Source organism: Bemisia tabaci, chromosome 3, assembly GCF_918797505.1.
Source record: "Bemisia tabaci chromosome 3, PGI_BMITA_v3".
Taxonomy (NCBI): Eukaryota; Metazoa; Arthropoda; class Insecta; order Hemiptera; family Aleyrodidae; genus Bemisia; species Bemisia tabaci.
Window position 1 is genome coordinate 43,032,924 of NC_092795.1, and position 27,278 is coordinate 43,060,201.

Below are 27,278 nucleotides of genomic sequence, written 5' to 3' on the forward strand. Positions count from 1 at the left end.
GCATTTTTTAAAGCCAAAAAACCTATTTCCGCTGATCGGCTTGTTCTGTCTCTTTTCAAACCAATTTAATTTTTCCCGGGATTTCGATCGCTTTGAAGACGATCGAAAAACTCCTCAAATTAGCTCAAACCTAAGTAACCGATTTTTTGTATGGATAAGATCGATTGCCACCTTGTGCAAATCGATTTTCCAGCGTGGCGCACGGAGAAAAAAACTTCGTGCATGGGACCCGAAGTTGAGGTCTCATGGATCTCTGAAGTTTTTGGATCACGCATCCGAAAGCTTGAGGTCCAACTGCCGAAGTTCGGGTCAGACTTCTGAAGTACTTCGGTAAATACCGAAGGGTTCAGGTCACACATCTGAGGTACTCAGGTACATACCGAGAGCTTCAGATGTCTGACCCGAACTTCGGCAGTTGGACCTCAAGTTTTCGGATGCGTGATCCGAAAACTTTAGAGATCCATATGACCTCAACTTCGGGTGCCATACACTAAGTTTTTTTCTCCGTACGAAAGTAAGTCACACCCTATTTTCCCTTCATCTCCCACCTCAAGGGAAATTTTGCCAGACTTTACCACAAATATTTCCGTAGGAATATGCGAAAGATCTAAAGTTCTACTGCCTGCCACTGATCGTGAGATACTTCCGGTGAGATATTCGCTAAATCCATAGGATAAGTTTCGACAGAGGGTCGGCAGCGTCGGTGTTGGCGGGGACGCAGCGCCGCGCCGCGCCGGTTTGAAGATGCTGTATCATTGGCCGCATGGCGTCAGGTCGAGTCGCGTCATCTCGGATGCCTGATTAGTGATTACTCAGTCAGGGTCAGGCCAAGACCTATCTCAAGTGGCAAGCCTGGGCTCGCAGATCTCACGCTGTCATGCTCCGCTTTCCCGCGTGGCAGATGCGCATGCGCCGTCTCCTGCCCACGCGCGGCTCGTTGTCAAATTCATTCATTTTCCTATGCGTGAGTCTCCATTGGATCTGTGGGCTGATTTTTGAAATTGGTAGGCAAAACTATCGATAAAGAAGACAATAATGATATGGAGGGATCCAATTGGTGGAAGTGGGTGGTTTCAATGGACAAAGGAGATAGGTAATAAACTATCTAACTGTATCCCACGAGGGACCCTTTAGTTAGTCCATAATTCTCTCCCTTAGTCTATAGGGACCACCCATTTCAACCAATAGGATCGCTTCAAACTCCCTATGTCCATTTGTCTATAGCTTTGTCTATCAATTTCAATAATCAGCCCATAGAGCGCCTATATCATGAAAATACGCCCATGTCGGTAATTTAGAGGTCAATATAGAAGTCAATAAACCGACAGAAGAAGAAGAATAATAATTTAGAGGTTAGGTCATGGAGCTTTTAGAACAGAGATGAGAGACCCTCCTCTGGCCTCTTGGCGACAGGTGGAAGCTTTTACTTTCGGAGATTCAACATTTCCTTATGGACAATTATAAGGGGGCAACAGTCATCACCCTTCTTCCGAGTGCTGACCTACCGGGTAGGTCAGCACTATCCACTAGGTGGATGATGAGCTTCGGGTGACGTCATGAGACAAACAAGTTTCCCAAACTTCGGTTTATTTGCAAAACGAATATTCTCAACACGCTGTTAACCATCCACCTAGTGGGTGGGTCAACAGTTGAATGTTGAAGTCCTGAAAGTAAAAGCGTCCACCACTGCCAAGACACCAAAGGAGGGTCTCCATGTCTCTGTTTTAGGGCCCTTGGCTGGAATGGACCAAGGGACGAAGGACATTATAGGAAGAGAAAAAATTAGAGAGAGAACGTAGAAAAGGATAGGAATGAGATCACGAAAAACTTAACGAACTACACAGTCGTTAGTGATATCCAGAATTCGAGATGTCGGAGGGAATCCAGAGGTCTTGAACGGTTACTTTCAGGGATCAAGACTCGAGTGAGGATAGATATTTCCATGTCATTCCTTGTTGGCTATCATGAGAAAGGTTTTCCGTGGAGCAATCTAACGCAGATAAAAATCTTCGTACGTCAACAGAGGTTCGAAATGTAACCTAATTTTGCCCCTTTGGCAGATGAACAGATGAGATTCATTAATTGCACGATGACAAATTTTTTGTGTGCGTATGTGTGATTTTATTTAAAAAAAAAAAAAAGAAAGTATTGGGCTCCAAATCCGGTAGAGTCGTCATTTTTTTCATTGATTAACGACCGTGAAAGGTTTAGAGATGCGTTTTTTAAATAGGATCCATTTTGGAAACATTTTAAGCCAAACCGTTTGATGCGACACCCGTAAGTCTTTAGTTGGAGATACATAGTATTTCGCATTTAAAAAGAAAGATGAAAGCGACGTCAAAACCCAAGGGGTAGTGTAAGCCAGCTGGGCTCATTTGTGAAAGTATTTAACGTACATAATAAGATTTTCACTGCAGATGAACTTTTTTTCGCAGACATGGGCCAGTTGTTCCTCAAATAAAACAAGCGAAATAATGTGACACGGGAATTAAATCTACGAGGATATCAAAACCCAAGGGGTAGTGTAAGCCACCTGGACTCATTTGTGAAAGTATTTAACGTACATAATAAGATTTTCACTGCAGATGACATTTTTTCGCAGACATAGGCCAGTTGTTCCTCAAATAAAACAAGCAAAATAATGTGACACGGGAATCAAATCTACGAGGATATCGGTTCCGATGCAAAACCGCATTTTCAAACATACTTGGCATCCGGTAGTACGTTCATCTCGCAATGAAAGCCGTTGAAATTCATCTTAGCGCTGTCCAGGTGTAAATTTTTAATCACCCCGCAGCTGATCCGGCTCGGAATGTGGCATCCACTCACAGCAAATTCAAGTATGCGCAAGCTAGTCAAAACATCTTGTTAAACTCCTCTTACTCTCGTAAGTCTCACCGTGGACCTATGAGGATCAATAACCCCTACGTTCAGAAACTTAGTGGATTGATTTATGCCTTGAAAGCTCACGTTAAAATGATGAATTGGCAAAATTTGACTAGTTGTGTTTGCTATATCTTGAAAATAATGAGCTTATGAAAGACCTCAGTTGACACAACACACGAGTGTTTGTATTTTAGGAAGAAAAATTGAACTTGACTCGATACATTCCCATAAAATAATTAGTTAAAAATTATATTTACAGATAACTCACTGGCACGGTTATTAATGTCCTCATAATTTGTTGATGTTATCTAAAGTGCGAAGGCTTGAATACTTGAGATTTTTGTCACGAATTACTTAGTTTTCACCGCTTGGTATTGTTTAAAAGAATCCGGGAAATTTCTTGTGAGCCAAGTGCTCTTTCTACCTTTTACAAATGTAAGAATAGATTGCTAGCATTAATAAGTCATGCGTTTCATGACTCAAAAGCGTTCTGCCTTTGCGAGGAGGCGTGAAAAACTTTTGGACGGAGGGAAACGAAATTTTCTGAGAGAAAAAAACCTCGAAAAAGAGGGGAAGTCGCTGATTTGTTATAAACACAAAAAATGGATGAATTTCTGCCAAACGAAACTATGTTCATTATGACGTGAGTCCTGTTATACGTATATTCTTATGGGTCTCAGGGCTCATGTCTTAATGCAAATAGTTCAGTTCGGCAGAAATACGTCCAAATGAGACCCCGCATGTTGGAAAGCTGGGAGAAAATTGGATCATCACCCACATATTGCATGATTACTTTTTTACGCTAATTCGTTTGTTTTCATTCTGCCTTTGAGCATGCCTCTATACCTCTAGAGAACTCCTCACTAAGTATCGTTTCTTTTTACCCATTTTCCGCCTATTCAAATTCAATTGATAAAAATTATTGATGAGTTCTCATCTGTTTTAATGAAACTGATTATTTGACCAAAAGTGAATAAATTATGATCAAAATTCAAGCGTCCTTGACATTTTTACTTTTCCGAATCTCGAACAGCAAGACAAGTGACCGTCAATGTAAGGAGATGATCCATCTCTTTATTACTTTGACGTATTATCAGATCGTAATATATGAGACCACGTTTCGGCTGAAGATTAAGGCCAAAAGTGTCTATATCCTCTCACTAACCCGAGATCACCAACACGTCACGTCCAGTTCGGGTCCGGTCTGAACCGAACATCAATATCGTGATTTGGGAGCATAAATTATTTGCATAAACAAATCGTTAATGTCAAGAATTCAATTTGGTGTAGCTCTCCCAAAGACGATGTTGATATCGATTGATGAGTATAAGTAATCAGTTGGGTGCAAAGGTGGATTGCTATCGAGTCGGTCGTAAAATTGACTGTAAGGAAAACGCGCTTACACCACGCGGCTTGTAGGTGGTTCTCAATTTCCTTGAGCACGTAGCTTCTCTTCCAACATTACCCATAAAAAATAATACAAAGTCAATGAACTGTATGATAGGAGTATCAAAATATTTAATGTCAAGCGCATATGATTTTACCGAGTGTGATGAATGAATAATTTACCTTTTTACTACCTAAATGATCATGTACTCGCATTAGGGGCAAAAAGGCATTCTCTTCTCAGTTTATATAAAGGTTATGGAGATTTTTTTAAGTTCCCGGAAATAAACGCGATTACCATAAAGATGCTATCCTTTGACCCACTAACCAAGAAAACCACTGTAAAATAATAGTTGTTCATTAATATCTTAACGCAACCTTCGCTGACAATAAACTTTTCGTACACCTTGACATGTTTTTGGCCCACTCGCTGGATGAACTTACGTCTTTGCCTGGGCATGGCGGGGGGCCAAAAGGTATTATGCTTTTTGGAGACCCCTGGTTTAACTCGGTTTGGAGAAGTTCGAACTTTGTCAATAAATAAGACGGTTATTAAAGGAGTAAGACCGGGTGCTTGCTCCGAAATTTATTTGCGCCTTAGTTTGACACTATGGCGCCACTTGTCAAATTGAATAAAAAAATGACCTCCTCTGAATATATTTGTTTAAGATTGTTTATTTGAGTCATTTACGAGTTCTCACGTAGGCCGTTAACCTAAAAATATCATTTGGATTACATTTTGCAATAGGGTACCACTATTTCTAGCTCATTTCAGAAACAACATATGTGCCATTGGTTTCCCGATGAAGATATGCGTTTTTATGGAAGAGCCAGAGATAAAGGTTCCATATTGCAAAATGTAATCCATTTAGTGTGACAAATCGTGCGAATGCACCAAGGCTCGTAACAATCTTTAAAAGGCAATTCACTAAAACGTCTAAGAAGACCGTTAAAATGGTCGTTTCAGGATCGTTTTAGGAAATCTCTTTTGAATATTCTTTTAAATAAAATAATTTAACCTTTCGTGAAATATACATACGGAAGTTTTTGAGAAAAAAAGACTAACCCCCTAAGAATTTATGGACATTTTTTCTAATATATTTATAGTGACGGAAAACTACAGTTGATTTGTAAAAGCTTTTAAACACTTTTTTACTTAAATTTTACTTAAATGTATAGCCTGTAAATTCTACCTTAAACAGTAGCCATCAGGGGCTGACACAAAAATTTTGACGCTTTTCAAATGGGCTGCGTTAAGCAGAAAGGATCCAAAGCCACATCAGTTCTCGCCACATTAATCGGGCAATTTAATTATTTATATATGAAAACGGTTGTGCGGATTTTCGTGCTTTCAGTGAATTGTCTGCACAGTACGAAGCAAATTCTTTAACATTTTCAAAAAAATCTGGACAAATGTTCTCTTGTAAAAATTAAATTACCCAATTAGATTTGGCTATAGCTGACGTGGCTTGGTTCCTTTCTGCTAGAGTACCTTTATAAGGTGAGTATGGACAGAGGCAAAGTATGGACAACTCGAAAATTTAGAGGTTAGGTTTGATCAGGTCATGTAGCTCTTAGGGCCCAAAAAGGCAGGCAACCTATGAACTCGAATTAACCAGGGGCACTAATGCAAACTCCGAAAGTAGGTACACTGATCAAAAATTATCAAAGAACGTATAAAATTTTGATTTCGCATTCATTGTCTTAGTTTCAAAGTCTGAACTCCTAAAAACATTTTTCTTCCAATGCGCTGTCAGCCCTATGGATTAATCTTTCAAATGCATAGGTTGGCAGCGGCACTTTTCACTGGAAAAAAAAACCGACATTGGATTTTTTGAAAAAATCCAGACGAACAAAACATTGACAAGAAAAAATACTCTTGATTCAATCGGATTTTTGCTTGAATCAAGAACCAAGCCTCTTAATTTAAGCGGATTTCCGTTTGAATTAAGCAAAAATCTGATTGAATCAAGAGTACTTTTTCTTGTCGATGTTTTTAAGAGTCTGGGTTATAGATCCAATGTGCTTTTTTTCCCAGTGCTCCAGTGATTTTCGTTCTTCACGTTTTCGTTCTTTTGGACCCTAAGATAAATCGAGTTGTAAATACTTTTCCTATAAAAGTACTCTACTTTCTGCTAAACGCGGTACAAATAGTTGTCTTTTAGATTGACGAGTATTTTAAGGACTTTTTTATAGGAACTTGGCAACTACGCTCGCGGCTCCAAGAGCCAACTCGGCCCGACATAAAGCATTTATGCGCGTTGAGACAATTTTCAATGCCCCCCGCGGCGCGAGTGGCTTCTTGGCTTCCTCCTCCGCGGCCGAAGACCTATGACCGGAACATCCAGATTTCAGGACGGTTTATCGTAATTTATTCGCGACCGAAAAAAACTCGCGCGCGTGAGCGGATTTGCCGACTGTACAAGGCGCACGCATCTTGCATCCAATCATCGGGCGATTTGCTCGTAAAAATCTCGGATATTATTTTCGCAAGTCCGGGGTGCCCAAGGGTTAATTTCACCCATAAGCTCAGCCATTGCGGCTTTTATCACCTGTTTATTAGTCGAGACATCACTTTAAATTTGCAAATGCTGCCATCAATACCTACATTTATACGTTTGCCTCAGATGACCTAGATTTGACATTTTACCTATACGGACACTCACTGGAAAAAAAGATGGTAGATGTTACCATACTCTGACTCAATGATCCGAGTATGCTAATAAACACCACATTCTATGGTAGCATCAACCATATTATGGAAAGTAACATCAGAGTTCTGGTGAATGAAACTGTAATTCTGGTTATTTTCACTACGTAGTATTACTGTATAAGAAATCAAGCAGACTTAAAGTAAATGTCACCATTTTAACGGATTCTTAACAGTGTATATTAATACTTACCCAACAGTTTTCATTTAACCGCATAGAGACGGGCTCTTTCCTGTCACCTCTTACACAACTTTTTTTTTTTTTTTTTTTTTTTTTTTTTTTTTTTTTCAAAATTTTATTTAAATATAACGTAACTACTACAAGTATTTCCTTTTATCTTTCTACATAATTTAAAACTAACACGAAATTTAAATGATGAACGAAGAAAATCCGAATTTAAGGCAGGGTGTACAATGAGACATGCTGCAGAAGTGCAGAGCTCTCTCATTTTCGTGCTTTACAATATTTAGCAATATTATATTAGGGCACTCTTGGCACTGGCCTAGTCTTCGATATGGGCCAGTATTGGCATTTGGCAATTGCATCCACGCGTATACTTTAGTTTGGTGCCGTTACCGCAAAAATTACGTTTCGCAGTCGGTAAGCAAAGAAAAATAGTCAGGTGACATTTAAAAACCTGTCTTTATGGGATCACCTGCGCCTTAGATGCAACTCGCACAAAAATTGAATAATTTATCGCTTTGTGGGGATGGGAGGGGAAGCGCGCGATTATGAACGCCCGGCACGACGCGCCGCGACGCCTGTCTCTGTTATGATATGTTTATTCGCGAAACCGACGCCAGATTTCACTTCATAGCTTCATTCCGGCCATTAATCAGAATTCCTCGTGCATTACGTTTTATATATTCCAAAATATACGTTCCAGTGATATAACTCCGTGCTTCAAAATGCATTGAAATATCAAATGAAATTACATTCATTTTTTTCTTCTTTTTTACCCCAAAATTTCATCATCAACTGCGATAAATTAACCGATTGACATGGTATTAAGTAATTTCTTAAGTGTCGAAGAACTTAAAAGTGAGATGATCGTAGCATTACGAAGAGGCGGTGTGTCATGCGAATACCCAAGCACAAGTGCCCAGGGATAATGTTAATTAAAATCTGAGTTAGGGGCCGTTCATAAAAAATTTAATGCTCTAGAGAGAAGGGGGTCGAGGAGAATGTTACGCCATTTTTTTTTCAAATTCTTAAGGACAGGAACTTAGGTTAAATGAGTATCACGAGAAAGGAGATGTGGGGGAGGGTCGAAAAATCTGCAATATAGTTTTACGTATTTTATGAGCGGGCCTTTATAACGGATTGAAGTCTCATCCAGTCCAAAAAACACAATTTCGCGAGAATGCTTCTCAATAATGAAATTTGCCATTTCTGTGAATGAAGATTGTCATATGGAATGTAAGTTTACCCTTCTTTTGGCACAGGACTCAAATGAAACTTCCTTCAGGTCAGAGATGGTGCAAAGAGAGAAAGAATAATAATTTACTCTTTGTATTTCCGGTCTTGGAAGATTAATAATAAATTTGTAATAAAGCATGCACTGTTAAACATCCCGGCGCGAAATTCGCTTCTCATAGGTGCTATGTTGACCACCTGTTACTTTGAGTGCATGGATCCGGCGCGAAATAAGTGCGGCGTGATATTCGCGTGAAATAATTTACGCACCTTCAAATCTGTTGAAGAATTTGTGCGAAGAAAAAACCCATTCATTTTAAGGCTTAATTGAAAATCAGACTCTCAATTCTGGACTTAGGTGGATGCCAAAGGCACAAATATGTTAGTCATAGGATAGGAAGATCCTCAGAATGTGAAAAGAGTATACAACAAGACATAAAGAGATAACAAGATGGAGAAATGGTGCTGGGCCCACACTATTTCGCGGGGAAAACAAAGCCAAGAAGTTCCAAAAATTAAAATTAGAGCCAAAATTACATTTTTTTAATTTTTGGAACTTCTTGGCTTTGTTTTCCCCGCGAAATGGTGTGGACCCAGCACCATTTCTCCATCTTGTTACATACAGTTCGGGCCACTTCCAAGTGTTTTTTTTCATGAGGAGATAATACGTTAGCATAGGAATGAAAACCTAGTGAATATACATTCACTTCAAATGGCCTACATATGTAAGTACGTAGTGAACAAGTAGACCGATTTTTGTGCTCATCGATTGGGGAAAATGAGACCGAACTTGAAACGGAGTTACGCTACGAAATCGTATGTTTTTGTCACGAGATTATTTCATTGTGTCTTAATTGATTGGTATACGGTATACCTATCGAGCAACCAGCAAGAGATAACGATATTCATGTGGTTGGTCGTTACTCTGACCCATATTTCAATTATTTACGTGATCCCAACCGATGAGAAAGTTGTATTCCAGTTTAAAACTGGTATTATTTGTCACAAGAACAAAATTTTACCAAAATTTGTCAAAATTTCATTATACCTATTTGGTTGTTGCTGGGACCTTTCTCACGCAACGACAACCAACCGGCACACAATGGATCGAGTCAATAGGAGAGGTCGGACAAAATTTGGGAACTTGAAACGCTTATAACTCCACTTTGAAGTTCTAAAAGAGGTTCCATCGGCTTTCTCCTGAAATTTTCTTCTCGAAACACCCATTTAAGTTGAAAATATTACGAAATAAATATCAAAATTTGCAGTTTTAGTCAAAAATTTCATGTCCGACCTCTCTATTTGACTCGATCCACTGAGCGGCAGTCCTCGGAAACAAATTTTTTGTCACCAGTGCCACCTATCCCAAATAAATATTGTTTCAGAATCCATAACGAGGACGGGAATATCCTCTTTCTTCAATGACACCCACTTTGTGTCCACGATAAAATGCGAAACAACCTCCTGGATACAAATCTGAATTTGCGCAGGTGTAACGGAGAGACGCAAGACTATGAGGTCAGTTTGGCACTGGGGTGAGATATGCAAATGCAGAAAGAGGAAAGATGTCAAGACTGAGGATTCCACGGCAGGCCCTGCAAGCGGCGGCCGGTCCCCGATTTCAAGAGTGGCAGGTTTACGTTATACAAGAGGGCCGATCATTCGCCTTGCCGGCCGATGAGATCACGAATGGCACTAGTTTTGCAACTCGGGTCCGAGATGAGCAATTGGGCATTTTCTCAACGTCATCCTCTCGGTCTTCCACCGACTCCGGCAACCTGAGGACCTGGTTACTTTCTCAAATTAAAAAAGAAAAAGTGCAAATTCCCATGGAATAGGAGCATTTGGCGAACGGTACTTTTTGCGCATCTTTTCATCGGGCCGGCCAGGTTGGCCTAGCGATCAGAGCGTCTGACTGTAGGCCAATACTGCCGTGTTAAGGAAGAACGCCGTATGAGCCTTCAGACGTTGCCAAGTTTCCTCCGATAAAAAACCGAATTTACTAGGGAAATTGGGAATATTATTTTTCAAAATGTTCAGACGATTTTATACGCAATTTAATCTAAAATATCTGAAAATTTCAAGGAAAAATATACACGAATGTTCTCAGTAATACATATTTTATCAAAGAAAATTTGACAACTCTCGAAAGTTCATACGGCGTTCTTCCTTAGCACGGCAGAATAGGTCCCGGGTTCGAATCCCGGAGGTGGCGACGAATTTTCACAGAACTGACGAGTGGATCTGCAGAAACAGATTCCACTCGACCTTCATCCCTGAAAATTTGAAAGCCGCGGAGCATGGATGTGTCAAAATTCTCCTGATGTCTACTGACAATAAAATAATCTCAATGTCAAAACTCATGACTGGATGGCTGTAGATTCCTAAGTTACTTAATAAACAAGAATAGGAGTAAAATAAACTGCAGGAAAAAAAAGAAGAAACAAATATAACGGACCTTTGACGTTTGATTACTCCGCTTCATGATCTGCAAAGGCGGAGCCACTTAATTCGAACGGAGGGGGCGAAGAGGGGGTTCCGGGGGGGGGCTTCCTCTTTTTTTCGGGCGAACGGGGGGGGGGGGCGAAGACCCCTTACGCCTTCACCCCTTGGGTCTGCCTATGATGATCTGCATATCCGGCTTATTTTGAAAGCAGTATAATACGTGACATTTTTTCCCATGTGCATATAGATGATTTCATGAGTGGACCAGTTCTTTAAGGTGAAATCAGTTCATTTCTATTACTTAGGGCCACGTTTTGCAATTAGGAACTACTATTCCTGGCTAATTTTAGAAACAACGTGAAAAATGTCATTAAAGTCTCTATGCAAAAAGGCGCGGCAAGAAAAGTGATAGGGATTATCCCCTAACGTTTTGGCACTACCCCAATTTCTTGGATGGCATGGACATTTTTAATTAATTGTGGTAATACCGCAACATTTGAGTTAGTAAACGAATTTATTGGGGCACTGCCACAATTGTTTGGAAATGCCCATATCATCCAACAACCCCGCGCCATTTTTTTTGGTGCGGGTAATTTTATGGATTAGCCAGGAATAGTAGTGCCGATTTGCGAAACTCAGTGCTCTTCAAATCACGCTCCGAAGCATTGCGCTAAGCCCTCAAAAAAGTTACGCAAAAAGGGTTTTTTGACCCGCTGTAAACAAAGCACGAATAAGGGAGAGACTTCGGCTCGAGTGCAGAAAACATTGCAGAATAATCGGGACGCAGTCTGTTGCGTGCCAGACATGCTCATTAGCCGGTGTAACACATCCGTTGATAGTTTAACAGATTCCTTCAACATCTTCCCCAACTGGCCATCCAATTAAAGAATATCAATCCTGTTGACTGGTTTAATAAACTCAGCGGTGTCGGGCCGGCCGTGTGCGTCTGGTCAACCGGTCAAGTTCGAACATCACTGCCGCGCCGCGCGCCGTGCCGCGCATCATTAATTCTATTAAAATACGAGCGAATCCAAGAAGGTTGATCGACGTGGTCTATCTCTTCCTCAGTCAAAAGGTCTCTTTTCTTGCGTTGGAGGTTGGAGGTGGTTTATGATTTTGGAGATAACCTTATATTTTGGGAACATGCTGAGACGCTATCGATCTCGAGTATGCGAAATCTTTTAATTTATGCAAAGTGAAGGCGGGCCTAATGCGGTTTCTGGCCCAATAAAAATCAACCCAGTAGCTCGGTACATTTGCATGTTTTGGTCTCGATGGGGCCTCTGGCACAAATATGTTAATTAAGAGACGCTGTCATAATTGATGGAGCGTGCGTCAAGCGGCAACTTAAACTATTGGTATTCGTGAGATTTCGATGGATAAATCAATATCGGTTTTTCGAAGGGCAAGAAAATAAAGGTTCGTCTATGAGCTGTAGTTATATCAGCCGCTGTTTCAAATACCAAAGCAAATATTCAGTCGTTTTCTATTAGTTTGATATTCTGTATATTCAATATTTTTCTTCTGCATTCTGCAGAGGCGAGCCAACGCAATATCAATGTAAAAGTTTTACATCAACATCTTCATCTAAAAAGAAAAAAATGCTTAGAATCGCAATTATATTTTTTTTCTGTACCGAAAAAGTGTTATTTGAAAGGAGCATGGTCGTGTAAAATCTATTACTGCACATGTATTTAGTATTTTTTATGCGAGAAAGAAATTGCACATTTTGAAAACACTGTTATTACGTGCGGTCCCTTCTGATAAATGATCCGAACATTCGCGGAATGCTACTCGTAAATACAGTTACAAGGGTGAGGAGTTTTAAAGGTGTTTAGTGCTTGAACGAACTTTTCCCCCAAAATTTCACAATATTTAAAATTACATTTAAAATTGTGGCGATGTTTATGAGGAACGCATTACTTAGATTTGGAAAATATCGATTGTTATAGATGAATGTTACACTCCAAATATTGAAAATCGAGCACTCATACATTTCATATACTGTCGGACAGTGAATCTAATACCTTCACGTAAAAATGTTTGAATATTGGACGATATATTCATGAATATGAGGTAGAGAATAAGTTTTTCAACGATTCATCGAGTAAGAATTGTTTGAATGAAGTCATTGATGATACCGATGCGTTTGTAGACGTTTAAATAACTGCGAAGATTAGGGCAGGGCATCTGATGACCATTTATTTTTATGGGGATCAAACAAGTCAAGTTAGCTAAAAGCTTAGGCGATGCGCAAGCGAGGTAAGCCTAGAATGTCAAATACGAAAAGTGCAGTGATGATTCCAGCAGCTTTTAAGAACAAGTCAAGTCGGTTTAGGAACCCCACTACTGCCTAGGTAACGAGAGAGATCGAAGGAGACTGGTTTTTTTTTTCATCCTACTACGGCGAAATTGAGTGATCACGGTGGAAAATGATACAGCGGGTGTGACTTTACCGTAAGATTTAAAATTATGCGCAAAAACATTCGCACTTAACCTCGTCATTTTAAGAGCTTAGAGCGGTTTCACGTGATTCTTTCGGTCGCATTGCAGAAATCAAGTCAAAGGTCACAATTTATCACCTAGCGACTGACTTATACATATTCACTCTTCTCCACCAAATAATAGAGGAGGCATCAACATTAGAAAACAATTCCCTGTGTGCTGTAATGATCAGTATCACTAGTCTGTAATTGATCAGTGGTGTCACTATTCAGAGTTCAATTGAGCATGGAATCATCTGCCTGTCTTGGTAAATGTATTAACTTAAAATCTCATAATATTCAAGCAGAGTATTTTCAATCTATTTTTCGCGAGCATGGAATCATCTGCACTTTCATCATTGAAAAAATCAGAAATAAACCTTCTGCGGGCTGATTGTTGAAATTTATAGACAAAGCGATAGACAAAGAAGACATAGGAAGTATGGAGCAATCCTATTGGTTGAAGTTGGTGGTTCCTATAGACCAAGGAGGTAAAGGATGGACTAACTAAAGGGTCTCTCGTGGGGGTGCCGTTAGTTAGTCTATTACTTACCCTCCTTTGTCCATTGCAACCTCCCGCGTCCACCAATAGGATCCCTTCATATCCCTTTTGTCTTCTTTGCCTATAGCTTTGTCTATAGCTTTGTCTATTAATTTTAACAATCAGTCCACTGGAGGGAGGGAATGGATTCGATCGACATGAATCGATCGAAAAACCAATACGTGAACTAATCGACGTGATCCGATCGACAAAATCCGAGAGTCGATCGGCAACTTCGTGAATCGATCGACAAACACCTGCGGGCCGATTATTGAAATTTATAGACAAAGCTATAGACAAAGATGACATAAGAAGTATAGGGCAATCCTATTGGTTGAAATGGGTAGTTCTTATAGACTAAAGGGGTATATGATGAACTAACTATCGGGTCTCTCGTGCGGGTTGCCGTTACTAGTCTATTACCTACGTTCTTTGTCCATTGCAACCACCCGCTTCCACCAATAGGATCCCTCCAAAGCCTTTTTGTCTCTTTTGTCTATTGCTTTGCCTATCAATTTCAATAACCAGCCCACTGAATCGCGATTGAATCCTGTCGGTCGAATGGACACCAGTTTTTTAATAATTTGTCAATCGAATCGGTATCGATCGGTTCACGTCGATCAAATCCATACCCTCCGAAGTTGTCCAAACGCAGGTGCAGAAATTGAGTGATGCAAACCAGGTGAACTTGCACCGCAAGCACGATCCGATGATCCCGATAACGGAATTCCTGGCAAGGACGACGACGCACAGTGGATCGAGCCAATCATAGAGGTCGACCATGACATTTTTTATGAAAACTCCAAATCTTGATGTTTAATTCGTCACATTTTAAATTGTGAAGGGTGATTCTAGAAGAAAATTTCATGAGGAAACCAATAGAACCATTTTTAAAACCTCAAAGTTTTGATTCAACGGAGTTATAAGCTTTTAAAGATTCCAAATTATGTCCGACCTCTCTCATTGACTCGATCCACTGTGCGATGTCGCCGTCTGACGCTGTCGGCACCCACGAGCAGATCGTGCCGGGAGTAATCCAGTAATCCAGTTCCCGCTGCCTCAACTTGAAGAAGATCCCCCCACTCCCCTCACCTAGGATTCCCAACCCTACCATCCTCTCACTTTGTCTGATTCCCAGCAAAGAAATTGACGGGCTCGAAATGGTGGAATGTTGTCAGCCGCGAAAGTATGGATTCCGGTCGGATTGGGGCACTTGTCGTTTGGGCCATTTCGTAAAGTTGAAGTGCCGTCACCGATTTCAAATCTGGTCCAAATCCACTTGTATCGATGACGCTTGGCCCACAATTGAATCAGTGAGAACGAAAACACACCAACTCGAAAAAATGAAAATATTCAAGACATACACAAAACCGCACAGTAGGTTAAAAAGTTAGTTCAATGATAATATTATTGATGCCAAAAACAAGTATTTGAGGACACTTTAAAAGTGCAAGTTGGAACAGATGCGCTAACTTCAATGACTTCTATGAAAACTGACGGTCTTCAAAGAAAATTGGGCATTTTTGAGTCACCGAGTTGGTGTGTTTTCGTTCTCACTGATTCAATTTTAGGTCAGTCAGGGTGCTTTGGACATAACACCCTGACTGTTGTGCAGCTCAACCCCCCCCCCCCCCCCCCCGAGGGCCGCTTCCTGGGTCATGAAGAAAATTATTGGGGGGAGCTTGTGTGTATTAACGGTCGTATTAGAGAGGGTGGTCAGCTTTTTTCTATGTAAACGCGTTTTTAGGTTCTCCGAAGATGAATAGCACGTGCATTGACATGAAAGAACTCGCTCACCAAAATTTTAATTATAAATTTTGAGAAAACTACTTTATCGCTAAAAAGTAAAGAAAAACGATAATCTTCCTTTGTGCTTTGACATCAGAAGCTTTTAATAAAGGTATCATATCGATCTATTCTAAATATGTTGGACCCTTCTCCGTCATCTTGTTGATGAGCTGGTGCGTCATTTGAACGCGTTTCCACTATACTAAAATTCTAGGGACGGATTCAAATCAAAAAGCGCCTGAGGCTTAAAATTAAAGATAGTGGGCTGCTTTGGTGGTAAATGCTCATAGCCACAAAAATTATTAACTTTTCCCCTTTAGATCTCTCGAAAGAACCTTGACCAAAAATGAAAAAATGGGGAGTCAAAAAGCCTCTATGTATTTTCACCGTGTTATTTTTTAGTGGTGCTGGGTGCTACGGGAAGTGAGTCGACGCAGTGCAGCAGAACGACAAAGAGTGAGAAATACATTCCACAGAAATTCCATCTCTCCCTACGATTTTGAAGAGAAATATTTAAGGGTTGAATTTGGCATCTCTTCAGGCTGAGAATGCATTTTCATTACAGCTCTACTACATAAAATATGAATTCCAAAACGGATGCTTGAAAACGATCAAACTCTTACGCATGACAAATGTTTAACAGTTTAATATAGGTTGCTGTAGGATATTCTACTTATTCCTTCAGGTCAGGGTTTCCATACCTCGAGGTATGGAGAGATCTCTCCAGTAAAATCAGTTGCCAGTAACTAATTGTAAGAAAGGTGCGTCGCGGAACCGGAAAATATGGAAGTGTACAATATTGACTACTTAAAATGTTGCATTTACGTGTGAATTTCAGACATTTCTGATGCGTTGGGCGTAATTTTCACGCAATTTAAGCAAGAGAGGGTCTACTTTTTTGGCTTTCTTTCTTCTGTGCAACACATTCATTTTCAAAAGTTGCTGAGAACCAATTTTAGCATTGAAAAGCAACATTCGATTTTATTCATCACATCGTCTTCATTCTTCCTCCTCCATGCGATAAAAAGGCAGCCTAGACCAAATCATTTTCCTGTACCATTTGACTTAAGTAAACTATAAAATAGGGTACGTGCTGACAGACTCGAAATATAATAGTATGAATAGTAGATGGAATGATTTTTGTTTTACGCGCATTATGTGCATTTGAAGGGATCATCGTATGAGGAATTCCCTCGAATCAGTGCTCATTTTATCATGGCCGGCCTAGGGGACAGCGAGGGAGGAGAAAAGAGGAAGAGAAAGAAAAGAGGAGGAGCAGTGGCGTGGCGTGTTTTGCGATATATCGATTGATCTGCCATTTAAACCCATAAAAAAGGATCGATAAAATGGGTGTTCGCAACGGACACCTTATTAATCGATTCTTTACCATAGCTTCAAATGGGTAGACATCGATAGTCAATCATTCACGCCTCGCCAATGAGGGGGAGCTATATTTAGGCGGCTTTCATGGATGAGAGGTTTTAGGGGGCGAATGACACTGCTGCCTTCATGCTCCCGAGAGTTTTTCACGTGCCGGGAAAATGTACTTGAGTTATAGTAAATTGTAAAACACTCCTTGTTACACGTCTGCAAGGGGATTTCCAGTCATAAAAGTATCAAAGAAACTTTTAAAATATAGATCTCAATATTTAGACTAAAACCGCGGTGAACAAAAAATTAATAACATGACATTTTCTTCAATTTGAGTTCTATTGAAAGCTAAGTTGCCTGCGATTTTTTAGATCAATGACACACGAGCTCGGCGCGCATTCTCCATTCGTCGCTTTGCTGACATAAGGGTGTAACTACAATTTGAGATGAGCCCGGAAAAGCATTGAGTTATATGAACTACAGGGTTCATCGCGAAAAGTTGTTACGCCCCTATGTTAGGAGGGCGACGAATTGTACGGAATATACTGAATTTAAATTTTTCATTTGAAACTGATGACATCGACAAACGGTTTTAATTCCCCCCTGCATATTCTGAATTTTAAAACGTTGTCCCTATGACTCAATGTTTACATTTTGAGGATATTTTAGCAAAATATTCTTACAGGAATTACGCTGCATTAGTGAACTCGACCCATAATTATTGGATCTATAAAGGATGGAATCCAGACAAATTCTCCGGAAGATGGTGTACTCGAGCCTACTTTTTGATGTGTAGGAGGTGCTGGCTTATCCTCACGATCAGTTCATTGAAATGTTGATACCACTATTGCGACTTTGATGAACTCTCTTTTTCCTATGTCACGAATTGAAGGCGAAACATTCTGTCCCTCGTTAAAATTGCGATATCTGTGTAGGTAACTAAAATGGTCTGCTGTTAAAATAATTAGCGGAAATTGAGGCACTGAGCCTCTCTTGGCCTCGAAACAATATTTTCATTGATGAAAACAGAAGTATGACTTATTTTTATGGAGTATTTTTTAGCTTGACATAATCATTTATTCAAGCGTCTCATCACCCCCTTCTGGATAATATTCGGGGCAAGTTCAAATATCTCTTGTTTCCGCACATCCAGTCAAATGAACTGGAAAAGAACAAATCTCCCCCGTTGCTCCATCCTCGTTGAATTATTTATATCGGTATAATTCTTTTCAATTCAGGGATGATAGGAATAGATCAGCTCGTTTTTCGTTTTCGATTTCCATCAACCTATCAATACGAGAAAGAAAAAAGGAAGAAAAAGGAGAAAATAGACACCAAGAACAGCGCAAAATTTTGGAATGAAAAAGGCCAAGGACTCACCATGATTCGTTTTCGGTTAGATCCTCGTTACGACGCAGAACCACAACACTCACTCACTTTTGAGAAAAAAAAAGTCGAGGGTTTTGCCGGACAAAAGCTGGATATTTGATAGCGGACGGATGAGTTAAAAGTTAGGAGTCTTGGGGACGGAGTAGGAGTTCTTATAGGTCCAGTTGTTGGTCGTCTTCTCAGGAGGAGGTGGTTGGTGGGGAGGTGTGGGAGGTTGTTTTTGACTCATCTGCCGCGAGACGCGAGGTCCAGAGTCGGCCGGACTCCGGCTCAGGGACCGCGGTCATCTGGCTCCTGTCCATTGCTCAATATTAGAGGCTCTCAAACTTGACGTCAAATTTCCATCGTAGAGCCTGCCAAAGCTTAATTCTAAGCACTCGTAAATGAACTAAATTTTGCAATTAGGAACTACAATTTGTGACTCATCCGTAAAAACACTTGGTCAATAGGGAAACTAATGGTACACACGTTGTTTTTACACTGAGCCAGAAATTGTAGTTCCTGATTAAAAAATGAAATTGAAAAATACTTTGTGCTATCTCCAAGCACTCGTAAATGGACTGCATTTTGCAATTAGGAACTACAGTTTCTGGCTCATCCGTAAAAACAATTGGTCAATAGGGAAACTAATGGTACACACGTTGTTTTTACACTGAGCCGGAAATTGTAGTTCCTGATTGCATGGTGAAATTCAAAAATACTTTGTGTTATCTCCAAGCACTCGTAAATGGACTGCATTTTGCAATTAGGAACTACAATTTGTGACTCATCCGTAAAAACACTGGTCAGTACTGCCGTGTTAAGGAAAAACGCCGTGTGAACCTTCAGGCGTTGTCAAATTTCCTCTGGCAAATCACTCATTTTCAGGAAAATGTTTAAATTTATTCTGCCAATTTCTTAGATAATTTTATTCGTAATTTGGACGTATTTCTATGGAACTAAGCGCCATCAGGGCAGGAAGGTAGAGGGGGCTTGGATTGGTGGCGGAACCGGGCGTCGGGCTCATTCGTTCCTATACTCGCAATGCTTTTCCATGGCGCTTAGTTCTGTTTGACAGAACGCGCTATCCGGTATTCTTAATTCCTCAAAAGGAACTAAAATTGGCGCTTAGTTCCGTTTGGCAGAAATACGTCCATTTGATCTAAAGTGTCCGAAAATTTCAAGGAAATATATCTACAATTTCTTTAAAAAAAAAAAAAAAAAAAAAAAAAAAATATCGTAGGAAATTTGGCAACTGTCGAATGTTCATACGGCGTTCTTCCTTAGCACGGCAGAATAGAGAAACTAATGGTACACACGTTGTTTTTCTACTGAGCCAAAAATTTTAGTTCCCGATTGCATGATGAAATTCAACTTTGTGCTATCTCCAAGCATTCGTAAATGGACTGCATTTTGCAATTAGGAACTACAATTTCTCGCTCACCTGTAAAAACACACATATCGACGGTGAAACTACCAAACCACGTATCTCGGTTTGCAACGTCGCAGACTTCATGTTATACTTTATTTTTTAAATGAAAAACTACTTAACGTCCGGTCTTGAAAATTTCTGTGATTTTTCCTCTTCGTGCGGAGAAAATTCTGTGAAAATTTCAAGGAATGATATTGATTTGGTCTACTTCAAAAAAATAAAATGCGAGCGTAGATTTTTAAACACCGCAAACGAGATAAGTGGTTTGGTAGTTTCACCGTCGATATATATTGGGAAGCTAATTGCACTTACGTTGTTTTAAAAACTGAACCAGAAATTGTAATTCCTCATTGCATAATGAAGTCCAAATATACTCTGCGCTATATTAATTTATGTTTAAGGTTCAAACCGCAAGACTGTAGGGGCACGCATCTTTTATGGGTCAACATAAGACTTTTTGCCTTTCAAAAGTGCCATGAGTTCGAGATAAGGTTCTTCGCTTGCATTATTTAGAGTTTGCAGTTATTATTTGCATTATTTGCAGTTTTGTTTTCTAAATTATGGCGATGGCCGGAGACCAAAACTCATGGAAAGTAGCTGATCCTCTGTTACTAGGAGTTGAATTCATCCATGGCCTCAAACATGGAAATCTCAAAAGGGGGATTTCATGGGGCACTGTAACTCTCACCAGGCAGGGAAAAAAACATAGTTCTCCTCAACTCCTTGAAATTCTCCCTTAACTTCAGGTTTCGATTACTTTGAGGGCATAGATCATTGGGATTCTAGTATGAATTATTCGAACTTTGATAAGAACTCTTATAACAATGCAAACTACTTGTAGGCAAACAAATGAGGGTATTGGAATTCCCTCCCTTAGATAAACTTTTTCTCTAAGACATTCTCTGCAATCTTGTTCTTCAAATAATATGGATAGAAACATGTAGCTTGTCTTTTAAAACCTCTGTCGGATTCTTAATAATTTACGTGAATCCGGACGCTTTAATACCCGTGGTCAGGGCCGGATTTACCTACTTGCCGCCCTTGGGCCACCTGTATTTTGCCGCCCCCTTCTCATTCGTTTTGAAACATCAATAAAAACCATCAATTGAACGTGCCAGCGGGGTTGGGGTGCAAAAGACGCGTTTACTCGTGTTGGGAACATTTTTGGGAAAGCCCTGTCAACACTACTAGCAAAAATTCACCGAAGTTTGCGCGAACGTTAAGTTTCGTAAACCTATCTCCCCGTGGACAAGGCCTTCCATTCATGAGAAATGAACGAAAAAATTATGAAAGAACAAACATAAATGTGGTTTAATGAGTTCAACTTCCGCCGCCGCGCCGCGCAGACCGCACCGTGTTTGGAGCAATACGTGAAGTATTCCGACAGTTTTGTAGGCGCTATGAGTTTCACGACAACGACCGCTGCTGAACGCACTGTGTTTGACGCAATGCGTGAAGTATTCACGCAGTCTTGTAGGCACTATGCGTTTCACGCTGAACGCACTGTGTTTGGCGCAATACGTGAAGTGTTCATGCATTTTTGTAGGCGCTATCCATTTAACGCTGACCGCAATGACCGTACTGTGTTTGATGCAATGCGTGAAGTATTCGTGCACTCTTGTAGGCGCTAATATGTGTTACTTGCCGATCGCCGCGCCGAGGGCTTCTACTTTTCATCTCAATTCCTCGTCATCATTTCCCTCTAAGTCGCGCCGTTCCGGGCCAAATTGCGTGTTTGCTTTCTCTCTTAACTCGACTAATTAAAGGTGCTGTCTCTTGTATCACTTAGAGACGACAAAATTAGAAATTACTATACTCTCAGGAAATGAGAGATTTAGTCGCTTTTTCTCGTTTGTATTTTCTTTTCTAAATCCGATTTTTTTTCATATCTACACTTAAAAAATTGCAAATTTTTGCCGCCCCTTAGATTTGCCGCCATGGGCCGCGGCCCAAGCCATGTGGCCACCCCCTTAATCCGGCCCTGCCCGTAGTGGAATCCAAAAGCTCATTAATATTGCTAAAATGCATGATTCTGCCTCATGTGAGAAATAAAGGAATATTAACACATTATTTTAATCGAGAGTTTAGATGAAGTAGAAAAAGATGTTTGAAAATACCCGAGAACCTTTTGCCTTCTAAATTTTCAAGCGCCATCTACATTTCAAGTTATTAATTATCTCTATCGTATTAGCTTGGAGGGCGGGATTCAGACACTGAGGACTGTAGTAGGAGCGGACCCATTTTGGCACCAATCTTTGCCCCCCCCCCCCCCCCACACAAAAACAAATGAAACCACGAAAGTTTAAATATTTTTGCGGTGGGCAACCAAGATGCCCCATCAAAATTGTAACAAATTAAAATTTTAGTTAATAGATCAATTTATTCCGCAAAGCAATCTAATAGACATAAAGGCCAAGTACTTTTTACTTTCCGTGGAGGAAGAAAAAAGTTTCAATAGATTATAGGGCAAAACTTGAAATTTCGATGGGACGTCTGAAAGAGAGTTGCAATCGAAAGTCCGTCAAATAATTTTGTCAATCGCCGGATACTGAGATCACCGCCGAACCAGCACAGATATCGGTTTCAGTCGAAGAAAAAGCTGAAGAAATCTTACGACCGACTCAACATCAAATGACAGGGCATTCGTAACTTACAATTAGATCTAATCCCCCTGCCCCATTCAATTCTGTCTCTTCGAAGTTTATCGGTCAGAGGGAACGCGAATCGCTCCCTCCCCCCGATTGGTTTCATGCAAGAGATGATCTGGCGATTTATTGCAAATTTGAAGCTTACATGTCATGTTCAGCTGACAAGAAAAGCTCTGATGCCAAATTTGGTTGCTTTGAAATGAGATATTTTTTTTTACTGTGCACTGTCGATGACATCTTTTAAAACGAGAGGAACAGTGGCGAGTGTTTTTTCCCATCTCACAGTGGATCGAAGTAATGAGAGAGGTCGGACAAAATTCGGAATCTTTAAACGCTTATAACTACGTTTATACAATACTTTAAGGTTCTAAAAAGGGGTTTCATTGGTTCCCTCGTGTAATTTTCTGCTAGAGACACTCCTTGAAATAAAAATGTGACGAAATAAACATAAAAATTCACAATTTTAGTAAAAAATTGTATGTCTAACCTCTCTCGTTGACTCGATTTACTGTGCGTCCAAACGGACTGGATTTAAAATTAAATCCGAATAATAAATAACGGATTAGTACGCATTTGATCATGGGCGGGACTAGAAAATTTTTGTGGGGGGCTAAAAGGTTACTTCATATCAAGGGAACCCCAGGGACGCAAAAAGAAACCGCATTCTCTGAGGTTCTAGAGGTTTCCATTAGCGCCAAAGGTAGATTAGGGAGACTTCACCAGCTTCAGCCTTCTATGGCATGAATTAATTTGGATCTTAGATTCTTGGGGACACTAATTTTTTTTGTTGCTCGCATTTAAAACATGGAGTGCCAATTTTTTTCCCAAACTTTTACATTTCTGGAATCAGCTATTCAAAAGAGGACAAAAACTGATGAAAATTTGCGAAATCATGCCATGGAGAAAATATTTAAATTTTACAAACATAAAAAATACGTCTTTACGAATTCGTAACGCCATGCTGTAGAGGGTTAAGGTATGGCCCAAAGTATCCTTGGGAAAATGATGAAAAATTAATCGCTCATGAAGTAACTATTTTGAGTTGTCTGCACTGAGAAGACGATTAAAATAAAATTTCACAGATGAAATGTATGACACACACTTATGTCGCAAAATCCTTTACATTTCTTGAGGAGCGCCGGCCACGTCTCTAAGGAGTGTGCCCCCATCCCCCCACAAAGTCCACCCATGTTCTTAACTTTGTAACGATCAAATTGTAATTTATAAAACCTGCGAATAACTAAAATCATGTGTAATATTTTTTTACGATCCAAAGGATCCTTTATCGTTGAACAAATCGTTTTAACTTTACATTGCTGTTTCACCAACTTCAGAAATGAGGTTATTCAAGCTTCAGATTTTCCGGTCAACCAAAGCGTTGGAGAAAGGAAACCAAAAACCTAAAACAAAAACAAAGCCTACGATGCAAAATGAATGAATATTCGGTAACTATCCCTATAAGGACAGCAAGTTAGACAAAACGTGCATATGCAGGAGACTGCCAGTTTCAATTTCACGCAACGTGAATAATACATTGTTGCTCTTAATTTTAGGCTTGTGACAGTTGTAATGCTGGCTTTCATCCAAAATCACTGTGGGCAGGCGAAGAGCTCGGATGCTATTCTCAAAGGCCAAAACAATACGGTTCCAAACCGTTGCGGTGAAATGCTGCGGTGAATATGAAGGGTTAGCGCGCTTTCAATGCTGCGCGAGTGAAAAGTTTCTGAAATACAAATGGTTCTGCATTTTCCATTAGTTGGCAACAATGGTTTCCGGAGGACGAATCGAGCTAAACTTTTGCTCACATTCCGACGCCGTTTTTAAGGGTACGCTCTCACGGGCATGGGGCATCAGTACCATAGTGGTGCACCGGAGAGAAAAAAAAAAAAAAAAAAAAAAAAAAAAAAAAAAAAAAAAAAAAATATTGTATTTTGAGTCCAGACTCTTAAAAACATGGACAAGAAAAAATACTCTTGATTCAATCAGATTTAAGCTCAAATCAAGATAGCCTCTTCATTTGAGCGGATTTCCTTTTGATTTAAGTTTAAATCTGATTGAATCAAGAGTTCTTTTTCTTCTCAATGTTTTCAAGAGTCTGGACTCCAGATCCAATGTGTTTTTTTTTCCAGTGTGTATCAAGAGGTATATCTATTGAGATGCACCAGCAAAAAAATTCTCAAAATTAGGATTTCTATCAGAGTGTGCGTCTAAGAAATTATACGAATAATAATTTAATATACAACATTCAGAAAAAAAATTTGAAGTCTTTTGATTGCATTATACATTTACGGCACGCTTGTGCTGGAATTACCACAATACCGCGGACTAAAATAGTTTAGGTTAAAAGTAGAGAAGAGGAAGAAGAAGGATAAGGAAACAAAAAGATATAATGATATAAATACTTATGTTGAACTGGTAGCTCAACGCTTTCTGAAGATGATATATTTTCGTTTAGAAAATAAATAAACATCTGTACAGTAGACATGTTTGTATTTTAATTGTAGAGATGTGAATTTTGTTATCAGGCAGGCGGCAGGGCGTTGTTGACGAAGAGATGCTGCGTTGTCAGATGCCCGATAACCTCTGGGAAGATAGGCACATGTGGGTTTGGGTGTCGATTGCATTAGTGACTTTTATGTATGAAAGTGTTATGAGGTCATTTTTTATCTAGAGACAGCAAATGATAAGTGGGGAGCTTAAAAAAATCTAACTCGGGTTTATTCACAATTTTTTTCTCGGGGGGGGGGGGGGAGGGGAGGGGTAATAAGCGATGAGTCAACCCTCTCTTCCATTGTCCGATTCGGATTTTGGAAAAACAGTATGAACTGCGTATTTCCAACTCTTATGGTCTTGGGGCACCATACGTGGCATAGGTACAGAATTAAGCTAGCTTGTTGCGTTCTCCGTAATTGAAGGAGTTTTGAATACCTCGGATGATAGATCTCGTATTAACTCAATAAACACATCAACTTTACGTAGACACTTCCTTCACACACACACACACAGCCACGGCACTTAATGATGAATCTAGAAAAAATGTTTAAATCAATGTTTTACATTACAAACTAATGCCCATATTTAATTTTTTTGGGGGAAAACCATTTTTTTTTTATAAAGTTACGTGCGATTTTTTTTGTCCATCTTCTTATCTGAAAGCCATTTCTAAACGTTTCTTACTTTAGTATGTTTTAGTCTGCTGAACACGATTTTGGAAACACCAAATGAAATAATCGAGATTATTTTTTCTCCTAGGTTTTTCTGGATTTTTATTGTGGGTTCACATCTCACAAGTTTTGTTGGGAGAATCAATGTACCGCATGAAAGCGAGTTTTTGGATGCATGCATATCTAAATTTTAGGGGAAACAACTGCTGGAAATCGTCAAATAAGGATTGTATTCTTAGCCTCTCCTTAAACAGCTCCTTTCCTTTGAAAGGCTCATTATGATTTATATTTGTATTAAAGACACGTATAACGAGAATTAACATAGACTTATGAAATGGAAAATGTTTACGAATCTTATAGATGAAATTCAACAAAGCAACTTTGCTTCTTCTTTGGAACATGCAAAATATAAAATGAAATATTACCATGCAGATTTAGTAAATTTTAAGCCAGACCCGTACTTAACTTAAAGTTAGTCAAAATTTTAAAATTTTTTCTCATGTATTCTGTATTTTTAAAAGATTATGCATTTTAACCCATCGTAAGGATCTTTTCTCAAATTTAAACCGTTGAATTTACCTCGAGATTCGTCAAATTTGTTCTTTATATTATTCTAAACGATAAAGGCTCTCTTCAAACTTAAGGTTAAATTACAATATAAATCTTTTGATTCCCCTCAGAAAGATGCTGTTAAACGAACGCAATACAGCCTCTACAGTGAATGTTCGCCTGAATGATTGCGCCTTTGAGGCAAATTACAAGAATCATTGAGGCTACATTGATGCCCACCGTGAGATAAAGCACTGAGGTATAGCAGGTTGCATACCCGGTAAAAGAAGGCGTTTTAAATTCGGGGAAAGGTAATCGATAATAACACGTGCTCCAAGAACTAGTTTGCAGGCTGAATATAAACACTTGGTCGAAAATATACCATGCTTGTAAGTGATACTTCAAGACTAATTTTGTAACATTTATAGAGAACGAACAATTATTTTTCATTGTTTTGACTTTGAAAAAAATATTGAATGTAATTGAAGAAATCGTCCATTTTATAGAAAAATGTTACTTCTAAATATTTGTAAATGTTCATGCTACGTAATTCGTTATTCTTTAAAAATAGTCGGAAAAACCATCGGTTGATTATTACAGAATGGAATAAATTTAAATCATTTGAATTCAAAACTGGCAGTTGTGATAATGAAAAATTCAAAGAGGTAAACCGTACCTTCGAATTTCGTTCTCAAGTATCCCTAGGTCGTGTTCTAGATCTAGTTCACATTCGAAATTGCTTCGAGAGTTTAGCGCTTTAAACAAAACTCGGTGAAATTGTTAAATTCCATCACAGTCAGGTAACTACGGATAAAAGTTTCCAGCTTGGTTAATTGAGAATATGATTAATTGATTCGAAGGGGTCTTACTCTTCGGGAAAGTTTCAGAGAGAGAAAGTAAATTAAGTTTACTGACAGCATTCTTCACTCATCTCTGCAGGACTGTTCCTCAAAACAACGGAGCTTCCTCTGGGTTAACCAAAAATCCGAGTTACCTAACATCTTAACACATTTATATTCATCCAAATTCATGTAAAAATTGAAGACGAATAATTTTTTTTTCGACCATAATTACACAGAGACTTGTTTCT

The 27,278-nt window shown here is 39.4% G+C and overlaps 1 protein-coding gene across 1 annotated transcript in view; it reads right to left on the bottom strand.

Annotated features, from left to right (window-relative positions):
• The window catches only part of LOC109037551 (uncharacterized), a 46,067-nt gene extending 27,199 nt beyond the window's left edge, over window positions 1-18,868 (bottom strand). The window contains exon 1 of the mRNA XM_019052284.2: window positions 18,408-18,868. Within this exon, the coding sequence (XP_018907829.2) occupies window positions 18,408-18,410 (3 nt within the window). The 5' untranslated portion in view covers window positions 18,411-18,868. The remainder of the gene's footprint in view (window positions 1-18,407) is intronic.
• Between the last annotated feature and the right edge of the window lie 8,410 nt (window positions 18,869-27,278).